Raw genomic sequence first — 17338 nt, 5'->3', positions numbered from 1 at the left:
GCACACACACACACACACACACACACACACACACACACACACACACACACACAGGATGCAAGCAAGAGCACACACTCACTGCCTTATTTGGTAAAATGGTATACATCATTCAGAAAAGAGACATTCAGGATTGGTAGAAGCGTGTGAATATACAGCCATTAGCTGAGTGGGTGGGACAATCTAGAAATCTGTTCCTGTCAGGAAAATGTTGTGACACTTTAGTAATGACAAGGTTTCTATGACAACAGTGCCTGTAAGACTGCAAACTGCAAAGCCTTGTTGTTATTGGCAAATTAATGCAGCAATGCATTATGGTCCACAGAGGTTAAGCATTCATTTGGGTTAGAAGCTGATTATATGATTAAGTTATATAGCCATTTCTCTCTAATCACATCCGTGACCCTGTACACCCATTTCAAAACAATTTCAAAAGGACTGTATAATCCATAGACTGTACACATGGTGTTTTCTATTAACTTCAGACACAGCAGAGTAAAAATGTATACATTTACATGCATCTGATTTATTCAAGCAAATTGCAAGTGCACTCACTTGGGTCAGACAGCATGGAATCAGTCTTGGGCAGGAACTGGTCACAGCGAATGCCCTGGAAACCCTCTTTACACCTGATTTTTTAAAAAAAGAAAAAGAAAGACAGTTAGTAAGCAGTTTAATAGATGCTTTTATCTAAAGCAATGTATTTTAGGGACAATCTCCATGGGGTTAAGAACTGTACTTGGCTTGTTCCTTGTGGGAATAAAGGCAAAAAAAAGCAACTTTTTGGCTATTCTGGTGAAATAATGAGTATTTTAACATTTCTGGACTGGCACTATTACTTCCATTGCAAGCTGTGTTGTTATTGATAGATAACTAAATCTAAAAATTTTAATTATTATTTAAAATAAAGCGGAAATAAAATAAAATAAAAAATAATTGTCAAACAAAAATCTTAAACTAAAAATTAGAAATGTTGCCTTGGCAACTATGTGAAGTTGAAGTACTAAAATTACTAAAACTGAACTGAAATAAAAATAAAAAGCTGAAAATAATTAAAATGACAAAAGCTTAAATTTAAAATGAAAACTATAAAAATCAAAGCTATTTTAAAATATAAATAAATACTATGACAGTATATGAATAATATTAAAATAACACCTAACTGTAATCAAGGCAACTGGAAATTAATTTTTGTGGTAATCAACACTGCCACAAGTGTTATTGATTTAGCTTAACTTAAATTGAACCTGGAATATTACTTTAAACCCCTTGGTCACTCCACCACTCTAATTAAAACACTTTCAGGGGCCAGACTGGTCCCTGTGCATTTGATAACAATGAAACTTCTAGATGTTTGAAGTTCGAAAACGTTCGAGGGTTTTCTGGAAATCAGATGGGAAACCCAAACGTGCCATGTCATGCATCTGTTGCAGATGGCAGTAGATTGATTTGGAAGTACATGGGCACAGCGAGTTTGCTGATTTTCTACCTCAGCAAAGCCCTGACTGCTTGAATAAGCTCTCTCGGTGTTCACTAAATATGGAAATGAAATGCTTGTCTTTTATATATGAAATATGTATGCCATGTCCCTCCCAGCCAAGCTGTTTGCTCTCTCTCCAGCTCTCTTGCTCATGTAACTGCCCATGTGTTTCTGCCTGTCTCGCTCTTCCTCACCCTCTCTCCATCCTGTCATCACTTTATCCTCATTTTTCCCTCACTTCTTGACTTTTCAAAGACACTGGAGGCTAATCCCGCTTTCAGCTGGTTGAGTCAGGAGAGCAATGTGACAAAGAAAAATGTCCCTGGCTCTAAATGGCAGAGTACAAACAGAGCATATGCATATGCCATGCGCACGAGCCTCAGCAGATAGCATAAGCCTTTGTTGGTTATACAGCACATTTCATCCTTTTACAGAGGATCAGGAGCTCAATTTAATGCTGCATATTGCTTAGGCTGTACGTTTCCAAGTTTCCAACTGAAAAATAAATACATTTTAAAGACCCAATCTTTTCTTTTTTATATTATATGCAACATAAATAAATATTGCACATTTGCTTGCATCAGCAGCTTTCTCTGAGCTATTTATAGTTACCATATGATATTGCTTACTTTTCATGTCATTTTCACACCTGTAGATTATTTGTTTTGTTCTGAAACAAGGATATATAAATACATACTACATAAAATATATAAATATATATATATAATATATAAACACAGAGCGAGAATGAAGGCTTCATCTGGACAGCATTCTTACAATGCATCTGTTTCGAGGAAAAGCCACGAGAAGAGCTACTCTTTGGTTTTCAACTGAAATAAGAAATGTGCTCACCCACATTATGAATTATAATATAGCTTGGTTCATTGGTCCATTGGGTCAGATTGCTTTCTTACCACAAGCAACCGCTTTAGAGTTAGTTTTCAATTGGGCTGAGACTACCTCAATCAGGCAGTCTTGGGCCGATTATTTTGGTTTGAATCCGAGTGTGATTGCTGTGTTCATATATGCCAAAATTAATTGAACCAAGGGAGAAATGTGCCAGGTTCAGAAACAAATGCTAGAACCAAGCCAGGTGTGAAAATGCCCTTAGACAATATGTTTTTGCTTCGCCAACAACAATAGTTTGAAAGTCTTAGTAGACTCATTGCATCATAAACAGTATTTTGTCCCAAAATAAATCAGTGTTTTGAATAAATTGGTTGAATGAATGATTGAATGATTCGTGGCCTAATGGTTAGAGAGTCGGACTCGTAACCCAAAGGTTGCGGGTTCGAGTCTGTGGGGGGAGTGAATGTACAGCGCTCTCTCTCACCTTCAATACCACGACTGAGGTGTCCTTGAGCAAGGCACCGAACCCCCACTGCTCCCCGGGCGCCGCAGCATAAATGGCTGCCCACTGCTCCGGGTGTGTGTTCACGGTGTGTGTGTGTTCACTGCTGTGTGTGTGCACTTTGGATGGGATAAATGCAGAGCACTAATTCCAAGTATGGGTCACCATACTTGGCCACATGTCACGTCACTTTAAAGACCGTTGCTTGTATTCTTCTAGAATGATTCCGTTTTTTTTTCAATGAGTCAGTTGAACGAATTATTTAATTTGTTTAAAGACAGGCACTTGTCGCCACCTACTGGCATAACGATAATCTGTAATCTGCAGGATTCATTCTTAACACTTATGGACAGATGGACAGTCTGTCAAGTACCTCGCAAACACAACAAGCAGAGTGATAAAAACAATGAAAGTCCCAGTTCTGGCTAACTACATTGTATAATTCACTACATTTCCCAAGCCTCGAGTTCTTTGAAGTGAACTGTTTCCAGTGTAACTGTCTTTCTTTTTGTCATGTACAAAATAAGCACTGTTACAAATGTGTTGCTGTGTTCATGAAACAGACTTACTTTTTGTATCATTCCGTTTTTTCCTTATTACCAGAAGAACCACAGAAAACTGATGAAATTGAATAATTTTGAATACATTTGAATTAATTGTCTTTTCCCAGTCAAAACCCAAAATCCTAAGCGTACGAACAGCAACAAGTATTCATTGGGCCTCATTCATGAAACACAAGCAGAACAAATTTCTATGTAAATTGTTCATAAAACCATTCTTACGTAAACTGTTAACGTGGCAATTTACATAAGCATGATTTTACGAATGATTTACACAGAAATGATAATAGACAGTGTCTACTATAAATAGCATCACAGTGATATAATTTTTTACACCCTTGTCCAATCTGATGTTAACAATTATCACTCCTCGCTCTATACTAGAAATCAGCATACGACTAATTGAATGTAACTGTCATATGTGTCGCTAGTAAAGATTTTACACTAATTGCACAGAGGGAGCTATAGAGGGCTATGAGTCAGTAATGAAATCAGCACCGCAAATGCTTTACATAGCGCATAGGTCATGCCTGAAGGATTTGTGGTCAATTAATCTCTCCACAATTAATGTGTCCGCAGGCAAGTGGTGCTGATAAAGATCTGTGAGATAAGAAAGTAGTGCAGTACAAATTTACAGAAGGAGGATCATTAAAAGAGAGATCAAGTGCTATGGCTGCATTGTGAGGAACAGTCATTATGGGCACAGTATGTGGCAATTGGCAAACAGTGGCAATTAAAATGTGGGGAGTGGATGGAAAGAGGTGGAGGTGTGGAACTGTACCCAAGAGACCACATTTGGGCTGCTTGCCTCTTTTTATCTCGCCCCGCACACACATTTTGTTCACAGGCTTGATTTATGTGGAAAGATGATACATGTTTAGCCCAGTAGGAGGCATCCTGTTGCTCAGCATACGGCCGAAGCAGAGGGCTTTTCTTTCATACAAAGCATTTTTTCTCACTTGTGCACATGGCATAGTGTTTCGGTTCTATCAACATGAAATACTGAAACGCGTCTCGGACGGGTGTGACGATGTCTTTTAATTGACTAGGCTACAGTTATTTCTAATCTTAATTCTTTTTTCTTTACTCCATGAGGCCTTGTCATGTTACAGGACCCCCTGTGTGAAATCTTTCATTTCTTCTTCATAATATAGGTCTATATATAACATACGTGTCTTCTTGTCACTTTCATGCTCCTCCCAACCCTATGATTTTCCTTGGAAATTTTGCAATCGAATATTCATTAGTCTCGGAGACCTGTGAATGAAAATGTTAATATTTCTCACAGACCCAGAATGTATTGAGTGTTGCCTGGCTTTTAATTAGCACCACACTCATTAATTAGCAGGAACAAATGGGGGAGGGGGATGGGATGCTGGAAGGAGGTGTAGATCATTCTAACTAAGAGGCAGCTTTACAGGCACAGATAAATATAAATACCAAGCCTCCAGCTGTCAGATTCTTGCTGAATGTGAGAAGAACATGCACATTTAACTATGCACTGCTAATGATCAGGCTTCGGTGTGTTTATCACAACCAGAAAACCATGTGAACCCATTTATGGAGTTCATAATTTCATAATGGGAAACGTAACAGACAACAGTACAGAAGCAGCATGCATAAATACCAATTAAAGCAACCTGATAGTTTATCATGAGAACCTTTAATTAAAAGGAATGAGATCTGGAGTATGTTCCCAGGCTACTCACACGGGCATTTTGAGATTTAGAGCAAGTTACTGTGTTTAATCATGTTATGTTTACTCTGGCTTCTCAGCTGTTCTGTTTATATGTTGGAATTCATCTCTGTTAGTCTAAACAGAAGTAAATCATAACCTTAGCCAGCATGGACATTTGACATTTACGATTTGTTTCAATTGCTGTATATGCATTTATGCCACAAATTGTTCACACGAAGCTGTAATTCCATCAGAGACAGGAAGCATCCAAATGACCTGTATATATTTACATTAACGGTCTTTTTGCAGGTTACATTGTTAAGCCAGTAGGTTGTCTTTATGAATCAGTTATACATTCTTTCACACTTGATAATACATTAAAAAACGAAACAAGCAACTGTCTTCATAAATGAGCCACTGAATTATTGATTCAACCAATTAGTTCAAAAACGATAATTCAGCCAGGAACAAAACAAGGGACAGTGTTTACGAGTAAGTCAATGATTCATTATCTTAACAGATTTGTTCAAAACACTGATTCATTATGGAACACACCACCACTAAAGGGTGTTGCTTGGAAACGCATGGCATTTGATTCTCTTGTTGCTTTGTTTGGAAGTTTTTTTTTTTTTTTGGTGGCTAAGCTAAATTAGACAAAGTAACTGGAAATAGTGTGTCACACAGTGTAACTGCTGCATAAAAGCAATATCACTAGTAATAGTGATGTTTTCCCTAGATATCAGAATGGCTGTGATTACGTGCAGCACAACAGCAACCCGTAGGTGATGGTAGCAAATTAGATTAAGCTTTTGAAAATGATCTTTGTGTATCTTTTGTCTTCATTAAACAGTAAGCAATATTTGGAGAGTGTGAATTATAGAACAGACATCTAATTAAATGAGGCAGAAAGTGAGGCAGTGTTTGTTTAACGTATGAAGTGGCTTATGTACCAAACTTTTAAAAGCACTAGGAGGGCATCGATTCGCATTGAAGATTTGACATTTGAGAGAGCCAATTTCCTGGACCTCAAACAAAGCAGAAACTATGGATTTCCTTTTTGTAACCTTTGACCATTTTGTACATGATCATACCTGTGGCCACTTTCAACATGCACACAAAAAGACGCACAGTCAATCGATTTTTAGTGGTGTGAAAGGGTATTTAAAGTGCCAAGCCATTTCCCAAGCCCCAAAATCACACTCAAGCAAAGACCAATGGACATCGCAGCAACTTGTTCTGTTTAAACTATCATTATCATAGATTCACACGGCATCATCCAGTGAGCCTGATAGTGCACTAGTGAAGTGAGCACTAGTGAAGTATCCATTATCGTTAGCACAGAGGCTAGCATTCACCTGCTGTGATATGCTGAACTGAGTGAAGAGAACTGTGAGAGGGTACAGGTACTCTGAAGTGCTCTCAGAGAGCCATTTTCTCTGTAGTTTTGCACCCCTGGTCAACCTGGCAGTATGCTGGGAAATGTAGACAAGATAGAGACTCTAAGAACATCCCAGACATCTCTGTCACTGGCCTTTCTTTGTGCGGTTAATGTGAATGAATAAGTCAGTTTTATTGTGCCTGGTGGTAGCATGGAGCTAGAGAAAAGTTTACATTAATATTCATTCTTATATTTGACTTTCTGCTATCAGATTATAAGTATTAGAATATTGACTTACATACCTCAGTGTAAATGGCTATAATGCGCTTTTATTAAGCAATTGACTTATGTTAATACAATATTTGCTCTTCCTTTTCAGTGTAAAATGATTATCCCTCTCCACAATATTCAGCCTTTTTCTTTCTTTTTCGTCTTGACTGCATTGGTTCAGCAATAACCTTGTCTCTGAGCTGATCGAATAGCACTTATTAACACTGCCAAGAGAGGGTCTGATTTCATGTTGGCTGTCTGAAACCTAGTTTCAGACGCTGGCATATGCACTATCCTTCGTTGATGAAAGTTAGAGGATAATAGGAAAAAAAGGAAAAGTAATTCAGACCCATTATATGTGAAACTACAACCCAGGCTTTCTGGAAAATATGTGCCTGTGGCGACATTTCTGCAAAATTATATTACATTGCTTCTTACACATTTCGCAACACATTCAAAGTGAAATGTCAGTCCCACTTTATATTAGGTGGCCTTAACTACTATGTACTTACATCAAAAATAAGTACAATGTACTTATGTTCATATTGCATTTCCAAACATGGTAACACTTTATTTTAATGTGTCCTTGTTACATTTTACATGTAGTTACTATTATAATAACAATAAATTATGCATATAGTAATTACATGCAAGTAACCCTAAACCAAACCCTAATCCTAACCCTATCTGGCAGCATTTAATTATGTTGATTGTTTTGAAAAAAGCACTAAAAGGTTAATGCTCTATTGCATTTGAAACTAACATAGCACCCTACCCTAAACATAACCTGATATTGGTAACAAAAGCAAATGTAAGATAAAATGCATCTGCTAAAGCATCCATGCTATTATGCTATTATACTTCTACAACTTTTTAATTCTGTTTTATCAAGACGGTTTCACATGATTTGTACATGAGCCCTGCAATTCAAGTTCAACACCGTACCAGGTGAGCTACCAAGCAAGTTTACTACATAAAAAACGCTGTACATATGGTGCGAAAATAAGTGTTTATTAATCAAATCTGCCATTGATTCAAAATTTGTTTGAAAAGGAAGGTGTTTGCATTTTACTGTAATTTCAGCTGGAAACTAAAGAGAATTGTATGTATAGGTACATTTTTGGAGAAAAAATGTAGGCAGAGGCATATTTATCCAATGAGCCTAGGTTGCTTTACTCTTATGGAGGGATAAAATGTGCTATCTTGACAACCTAATTTGATCACATATGAATGGATGTGTATAAACCAAGAACATTTACAGTACAAAGACTAGCAACTCTCCTTGTAGCCTTAAATAGCGAGCAATGCTGTCTTGCCTAAAATAATCCTGGAATATACTACATGACTTTTGCTCAAACTTTTGCCCCAATTTTGGATTTCACAGAATGTGTAGTACATTTTGGGCACAGGCTTTTAACTAGTTAGAGGATATTAAACATGTTTGATATTTTGAGCTGATTTTAGAACACATAGGCCTATTGTTTTAATTTGTCATGTGTCTCCTATCAACGGGGCACATGTTTCTCCATGAGAATTTTGTGTTCGCATGCCTATAAAGCCTGGTTGTGTGTGATCCTCAGTGGGTTAGTATATGATGATCATGTTTTTTTTATTTATCCATTTTCAAAGTAGGCTAGTGTATGCTGCCTATAGTGTTTTAAAATCTGCACAGATTTTAAAAGTCATGCAGTGTATTCCAACATTTAGGTATGCCGCATATAATTTGTACACACGAATGTGGAAGACCTATCTTACTCCCCTTTTTTTGTCAGCCTGGCCTCCTTAAATAATTTACATTCTGCTGTCAGCAAACCTGAAAATAAAAGATAGCTCACTTGTCTTGCGTTCTTACGCTCACCTTCGACTGACCCTCCTCATTTCAAAACACGAGTGGAGATGCATGGAAAGCTAATTCCTCGTTTTCCTTCCTGAAGAAGTGTAAGGGCCTCTTCTAGCAGCTTGACTCAAGCTGTGCATGCACTCGTGTTTATGTTGCCATCAACTTCAAGCCTGTGACAGGTGTTCTTTTAACTTTTAACATGCAATTTCAGCGGATGCCGGCAGATGTGAGAAGAGGCGAATAAAATGAGATGACTATTGCACAACATAAATCAAAGATCCAACAGAGGAATCCAACAGAGAACATACGGTAGAGTTGAAAAGACTCGGACTGCCTTTTTAGCAGCTTTGCTCAAATCTACCCAGCCACAGCAACTTACTCTCTATTACAGCGTAGATACAAATAGCTAAACACCATGACATACTGACATGAGCTTGTGACATGTTTCCTCTTTCTCTTTATTTGGTAACCATACTGCAGGGGATAAGCTTAAAGCAAGTTCTCTACCAACATGAAGAATGAATGGAGCCACTGGTAAATACAACACTCAAACCTGCCATGCTGTCACCGCAGTTATAAGACCGAGCTAAGGAGACAGACGGTATGATTTTGTTACTTAAGCTGTAAAAAATGCTGAACGACTGTAAATAAACCATTAACTTTTGAAGGTCAGCATTCAGTTGCAACAAACTTTTTTTAGAAAATATTTTGAAGAATGTTATTAAACACTCTGGTGAGTGCTGACTTTCATTGTATGGACCAAGAAAAAAGAAAAAAAAAATCAGATACAGTAAATGATGACAGAATCTCTTTAAGAAAACCCTAATACCCTTACAATTATTATAGTTTTCTTAACATAAGAGATTTGTTGCAACAGAACAATTTAAATATGCTGAGCTAGGCCATTGTTTTAGGACGTGGTTCAGCCTTAAATATCTATATTACAGATAATTCAGCTGTATTCAGAGGTGCCATGTACCTATTTTCCTTGAGGGGGCACTGATGGCAGTCATGGCTCACTTCTTGCTCTAGGCAAGGATACACATGGATAGGATAAAACATGACCAAAAGAGAAAAAAAGCTCCCTATTTAAACATGATGGTCTAGTGCTAGAGTTTTCAAGGATGCAAGAGGACATTCAAAGTGAGGTGAAAAAGGTCAAAGCTGCTCTGACTATTCAATGAAAATGCATGGTGATCACTGGCTGTCAGGTTCTTGTTGCAATTTTAAATCATTCTATATACTGTGATACAATATCATTTATAAGTTTTGATAAATATATATATATATATATATATATATATATATATATATATATTGCATTGAATATGATCACAGTTTGCACAAAAATGTTAAGCAGCACAGTTTTTCAATAATAATAAATGTTTCTTGAGCAGAAAATCAGCATATCAGAATGATTCTGAAGCATCATGTGATCTTGATGACTGGAGTAATGGCTGCTGAAAATTCAGCTTTGCCATCACAGGAGTAAATTACATTTCTTTTAAATTGTAATAATATTTCACAATATTACTGTATAAATTATATATTTCCATTGTATGAAAAGAGCATATGACCTTTTGCCCCCTTTAGTTTGTTGCTTCTGGCAGTACCACAGTTCTGCTCTTCTCTTTTTATGTATAAAACAGAGAGAAAAGCTAGACTGCTGAGGCCTTGGTACATTCACTCCAACATGTAACAGAGCCTGACCACAGCGTGAGCTCTGAATACATGCAAGAGCTCAAGCCGCCACAAGTGTGATGTGACTGTTGATACACCCTTTCAAAATGAAATGCCAATGAAAGCTTGATAAGCAAAGCATTAAAATTCCCTGCTTATCACCCAGCCTCCTCCAGAGCATTCAAACACCTTTATAACCAGTCCTCTAATCTCTGCTTTTTAAATAGCGCTAACCACTGGCATTTTTTTTTAATCAGATTAGATTTTTCTGTTATTTATTTTAAGTAGTTCCATGCAAAATGGCACTCCTATGAAGCATTTGTCAAGTGGATGTTATCAGTTTAGATTTTGTTGAATCTAAGCTCAAGTGATGCTAGTATGTTAGTAGTAATCTGTGTTTTCAGTCATTCATGTCTTGACCCCTTTGGTGTACTTGTTTGATGGATTTGATTTTGACTCAAGCAGTCAGATCAGATTGATCTAATGATCTAAATACAGGCTTCAGTGATCACAGTGCAGATGAACATCAGAGCACATTTGCACAAACATTTAGAAAGCTATATTTAGACACTTAATGGAGACACGATAAAACAGGATATTATCCTGTGGAGAGAAAAAAAATTATATATATATATATATATATATATATATACACAGTTTTGTTTGCTGTGGAGACAAGGAATCTGTAAATATGATTAAAAGATGAATATGAGACAAAACTACAGAATGTCACATTTTATTATTGGGTGTTTTAACACATAAATGTTTTTACCAGCTAAGAAGATCAGCACTTTTAGAGTACATCGCACTATCTGATGTGAGCATATGTATTGGAACAGTTTCCTCACATGTCTTTCTGAGTGATCGGCTGTGTCCTGTTGCATTAATTCTTCAGATGTTAAAAGCAGGGAATGTGTCGTATCAATTATATCCATAGCTTTTGCATTCTGAGTCTTGCTTTCGATGACAACACACACAAACCAGGATGAAGACGAGGGAGCTGACTCTGAGAAAAAAGCAATCAATGTGGCTGCTAAAAGAAAAGAGGAAGTCAATTAGAGCTATAGCAAAAACAGAGGGCATAGAGAAATCAAGAGTTTGGAGACCACCGGAGACATCAGCAGCCATCAACGACCTGATCGGCTGAGAAAAACAATAGCAGTTGATGACAGACAAATCATAAAAGCTGTGAAAGTGAACACTAAAATACATGTCTGTAAAATCACCAACAACCTCCAGAATGCTGGGGTGATGCTCTGACAATCTACTGTCTCTTGAACAGGCCCTCTCAATTTTAATCTGCATCAGGACAATGACCCAAAACACCCTGCCAGTTCAGTCAAGGAGTTTATCAGGGCAAAAAAAAGTAAAGTTTTAGGTTGCCCAAATCAATCTCCAGATTTAAATCCGAATTTGAACATGAATTTCACCGGCTGAAGAGGAGACTAAAGGCAGGAAATCCCCAAAACAAGCAACAGTTGGAATTGGCTGCACTAAAGAAAATGTGACATTCTGTAGTTTTGTCTCATATTCATCTTTTAATCATATTTGCAAATGCCTTGACTCCACAGCAAACAAAGCAATTTTGTTTTTACTGTTCCAATACTTATGGAGGGCACTATATATATATATACATAATTTTAAATGAAGTTTAAAGGAAAAAACAACAACATTACGTATACAATTCACAACCGCACTTTTTGGATGCACCAAAATTAAAATTTATATATATATAAAATGTGCTCATGATTTCCTATCATTTTATCAATTGTCTATTAGATGAATTGTTGTAAAAAGATTTCTCAGGTTGCATCAACTTGTATGAAAGTTCTATGCAATTATAAGATCTAAGAATGAGAAAAAGTTGCTAACCAAACAGTTGCTGTTAGCAATTGATTTCCATAGTAAGGGGAAAAAATACTATGGAAGTGAGAAAATTATGAGTAAATGAAGACAAAATTTTCATTTTTGGGTGAAGTATCCCTTTAACTAGAGCAACTCGTTAATCATTTAACTTGTTCTAAACTTGACTTGTTCTAAACTGTGAAGTCAACAAACTATTGAGTGACAACAAAACCAACAACAACTGTGCAAATAAAACTGGCAAAGAATTGACAAACAATGCATAATTTTTTATGCCCCAGTACACAGTGCATGCTGGGAAATGGTGAATTGGCTTATTTGAATTGCATGTATCCAACTCAGCTGCAGATCAATTTTAAAAAGCAGAATATACTGTAACAGAAAGATTGGGTTGATGTGCACTACTTGTCTTGTTAATATCTTGAAAAAAAAACAAGTAGTAATAACAACAATAATAATAATAATAATATTTTTTATTTTATTTATGGTTTTTAACTTTATTTACATTCTTTATCTAAGAATGTAAATAAAGCTTTTTAACCACTGGGGGGTAAAAAGTTTTTCAAAAGTCTTATCCTTGACTTCCAATTTGATTCTAAGAGGAGCGAGGAAACTCATTAAGGTGACAGTGCAAAGCAGAGAAGAGGGTGAAATAATTAGAACATCAGAAGAAGACACTTACACAGCTGCTCTAGCCTGCCTCGGGACTGGCTCTGTGATTTGATATTAATTACAGGCACTCCAACACAGACACACACGCACACACACACACACACACACATGTCTGCATTGACCTGGCAATGGGCTATTTTTGGATGTGGAGGGCACTATATATATATATATATATATATATATATAATTTCATTTTTATATATAACATGCTGTGGACAGCTGAGTCTCATATTCTGGAGCCCATAATACTTCAAATGGGTGATCACTTGCTTTGGGTTAAAATGAGAAAAGAAAAAAAAAAAAACACTGATTTGCCATGCTCAGCATCCTTTTCAATGATGTGTGCAAATTATATGGTAATAATTTTGGAGTTGAACATTTTTCCTCCTTTTATCTCTTTTCATTGTACTGTAATTATACATGCATACACAAATGCTATACGAGAATAATTATGACTCAGTGTCTCATGTCAATAGCTGTTAAATGAAGCCTCAGCACATTAAGTCAAGCAGTAGGGAGAAATTAGCTTAAAATAGCTTGTATGTAACAGAACAGTCTTGTGAAAAGTGTTTTAGTCAATGTTAATTACAGCACAAAGTGTGTATTATAATTAGAAAGTTTTTAAACATGTTTAATGCAGAAGTAATATATAGCTATATTACATCTGGAATGCTACATCAAGTTGGGTAACGCAAAACAACTTACATAAACCATCATCAAAACCACCCCTCACAAGACATAACATTACAAACAGTTTTCTAAGTTACTGTTTATTCATTAAAAATCATATCAATTTAATAAATAAAATAAAATGCATTTTTAGATTTTCAAAAAACTTCATTATGTGTGATTTATTAGCTTGTTTACCCGTGGGGACCTCAATTTAGGTCCCCACCGTGACACGAGTCCCCACGAGTCTGTGTGTATTCAGGTTTAAGTCCTCACCAGAATAGAAAAACAGGTACACACACACACACACACGCATGCACATATCCTCACACACTCCCCTCACAAAAATCTAAGGCACCTTGCTAAAATAAGAACTGCAAATTCATGGTCTTCAGGGTTTCAAGTGAGAGAAAAAAAGGAACGTGTGTCCTAGGAAAAGAGAAGAGAGGAAAGGCAAATTAAAGCAGTCTGTTATGTGGACTGTTCTTCTCAAAAACATCACACACTACTTGAGGGCCCTTGTAAGGTATTTTCCAAAAACCATCCTGGTCATTCATCCTTGTGTTAAATTACAAACATTTTGTGGAAAAAGTAGCTTTTACGTTTCAATGATATTCAATGATATGTGATGTGTTTGAGCCCTGAGCCTTGGCTTGAACTCAGAACATTTCTGCAACCAAGCCAATTTTTTATAAAGTCCAACTTTCATGCACTGTATAATACACGGTTCAAAAGTTTGGGATCAGTAACATTTTAAATGTTTCTGAAAGTCTCACAGTTAACCACAAATACAGAAAACAACAGCAATATTGTGAATTATTATTAGAATTGAATTACATTTATTTGATTTTAATATATTTTTAAATGTATTTAATTACTGTGATGGCAAAGCTGAATTTTCAGCAGCCATTACTCCAGTCTTCGATGTTGCATGATTCTTCAGAAATCATTCTAATAGGTTGATTTGGTGTTAAAGTAACATTTTATTATTATTATCAATTATAATGTTGAAAACTGTTGTTTAATATTTTTGTGTGGAAGGCTGGATATATTCTGTCAGCATTCTTTGATGAATATGAAGTTCAAACAGCATATTATTTGAAATATATTTTTATGTAACATTAAAAATGTCTTTACTGTCACGTTTGATCAGTTTATGGTGAATACCTGTACATTTTAAACTTAAAAAAAAAAATTTTTCACAAAAATCTTTTCACAAAAATTTTAATGCAAACTTTAGAACAGAAGTGTATTGTATATCACGAAAAAATGCATAATGTGGTAACATCATTTGGTTTTATTTAAGCAAAAAATATTTAATGTATCAGAATCAGTCTGATTTCATTGGGTTACACTGTCAATATGCATTTTAAGATTTTTAAATCAAGTAGAAATTTTTCTTAAAAATGCGCAAAACTACATTTTACACTACAGTTGTCAGCTTTGGTCGCAACAAAAGCGATTTTGAGTCGTGTGAGTTCACAAGCCCTTGAACTGTACAACTGTTTGGGGGTGTAGTAAACCAACATCATAGATGAAGAAGGGATGGGAAAGAAATACGTGGGAGAATAAAATGTGTGTGTCAGACAAAGGAAGGGAAGGAGAGTGGGGGGATAAAATGCTTGAGTTCCCGGCATATTGCCTGGCTGCTGGTTTGGCTGGTGCCAAGTGAGCCCAGGCTCCATCTGGCCATGTTAGTACAGGCCTCTGATGGAAGAACTCCACTGATGAGTCCCTGTTCATTCCAACACTGACAGATGCCTATGGCGAGAGAGAGAGAGAGAGAGCGGCAGAGAGAAAAGAGAGTATTTCTCATTACCTAACTAGAGCCAGGAACTTACACAATAACTCATGTGCCAGCTTGTGTATTGATCTCTGACAGAAAAAAAAGAGAGAGAAACTTGGCATGAAAGAATCTCCTGGTGATGGGAAAATATCTACCTTTATACCTGATGGCGCATGAAGGCATCCACCGTGACAAGCATCGGACACAAATGCCCTGCTGAAACATCAAGTGCGCTCACACTGAAAGCCTGATTCAGCAGCAGCTGTCACATGTGTCAGGAGAGAAAGTTACCTATACAGCAATGCTTGGGGTGACATCATCAACAAACAGGAGAATATTTTGTAAGGTAAACTAAAAAAAGATACGTTTCATATGGTAACTTCTAAATAAATGATTCAACCCAAACTTAATATCACTGAATCAACCTGACTATACAGCAGGTTATACAAACCAAAATAATTCAATTTAGATAATAATATATATATTTTTTTACATTAATAATTTACATTAATTTACATATATAGCATATAGCAAACGTGAAATAAATGTATGTAACAAAATATTTATATTTCAAATAAATGCTTTCTAAAAACTTTGTTCTGTTAAAATGTTTCCCAAAAATATTAAGCAGATAATAAGGGACATTAATATTGATAGATTTCTGAATTTCTGAAGGATCATGTGACATTGAAAATTCAGCTTTGCCATCATAGGAATAAATTGCATTTTAAAATATTAAAATAGAAAACTGTTATTTTTAATTGTAAAACTATAACACAGTTTGTGCTTTCTGTGTTGAACTATTTTTTTTCTTTCAGTTTTGTAGTTTTGATGACATAAATGTACCCTTGCAAACTTCTTTCAAATATTAATATTAATAATATTTCAAAACTTTGGAACAGTACTGTAAATTCTTTATTTCAAAGATGTTTAGATCTTGAATGTCTCTTTTTTTTTTCTTTTCTTTTAGTCAAAGTTTTTGACCAATTTTAAATTCTCAAAGAGCATTCCAAATCTCTAACATTTTGTACTTCAACTTTTGAGTTTTTTCTTTCTTTCTGAATTATATCAAAGTTCTCACTAGGACTTAGCTCAAATATCTTCAAAGCTCAAATGGCTTTACTGTTTACTATGCAGACTTCCTGGTTTCTTGCGAGTCCGCTTCAAAAAATCAGCCTTCCTATCTATCCGCAATGAAGCAGACGGAGGTCAATGTGGCGTCTGATGCTTGTTATGAAGCCATGAGAAACTGCAGTGACAGAATGAGCATGTAGAGGGTTAGACTGGACACCAGAGAGATGGATCCAACTGTGTGGGGGTTTGCTCTCTGGAATAGCTCCATTCAAAATCTGCTCTGGTCCTGAAGTGGGCAGTCCGCTGCTGGTGATCCACTCCATTTGAGTTGGCCGGAGTCTTCCCTTCTGCTGATACCAAGCTCATTACAAGCTAAAACAGCCGGTGAACATCTGGAACTGGTAATGCAATCAAATGCATACTGCCCCACACTTATATTTACCACAGCTCGTGCCCTGACATCTGGAATAAGGACATGCACAATGACTGCTAAAAACACTATTTTATTGCTTTAGTTTAACTCTTTCTAATCAGTGTACAATGAGGATCGCACTTCACTACACAGTGTATACACATTTATATAGCATCTGTGTGTGCATAAAGAAGTTTACTGAAAGCAGCTCTAGTATCTGGGACGAGGAGTCTCTCTCCCTAGAGCTCTGAGCACCCTGTCTGTTTACCTGCTCTGGATTTGGTATGATTAAAAGAAAATGAGAGGACAAGTCATGAGAGAGAGAGAGAGAGAGAGAGATTGTGAAGAGCTCCTAAATAACATCTTCAGGACAATTAATGCTTAAAACCAGCAGCGTCCTAATATGCAGACACATTAATTATAGACCTGATATAAACAGAATAGGATATAACATATCTTGAATAATTAAACATAAAACTAAGTGTAAATAAGAGTAAACAAACACTAAGAGCCTCTGGCCTCTGAAAATCTGATGAGTTAAACTGAGAATATTTGCATTTGAAATGTAAGGAATACAAACAAGTACCTTATCAAAATAACCTTTTTTTTTAGCTCTTATATATATATA

General features: G+C 36.2%; 1 protein-coding gene across 1 annotated transcript in view; it reads right to left on the bottom strand.

Annotated features, from left to right (window-relative positions):
* Nucleotides 1-479: 479 nt before the first annotated feature.
* Nucleotides 480-17338, bottom strand: part of LOC107713890 (pro-neuregulin-3, membrane-bound isoform-like) — a 255973-nt gene continuing 239114 nt past the window's right edge. Inside the window, exon 3 of the mRNA XM_016519536.1 lies at nucleotides 480-626. Within this exon, the coding sequence (XP_016375022.1) occupies nucleotides 524-626 (103 nt within the window). The 3' untranslated portion in view covers nucleotides 480-523. The remainder of the gene's footprint in view (nucleotides 627-17338) is intronic.

The sequence above is a fragment of the Sinocyclocheilus rhinocerous genome, unplaced genomic scaffold, assembly GCF_001515625.1.
Source record: "Sinocyclocheilus rhinocerous isolate Xijiao unplaced genomic scaffold, SAMN03320098_v1.1 scaffold1170, whole genome shotgun sequence".
NCBI lineage: Eukaryota > Metazoa > Chordata > Actinopteri > Cypriniformes > Cyprinidae > Sinocyclocheilus > Sinocyclocheilus rhinocerous.
This window is presented reverse-complemented; position numbering and strand designations above follow the sequence as displayed.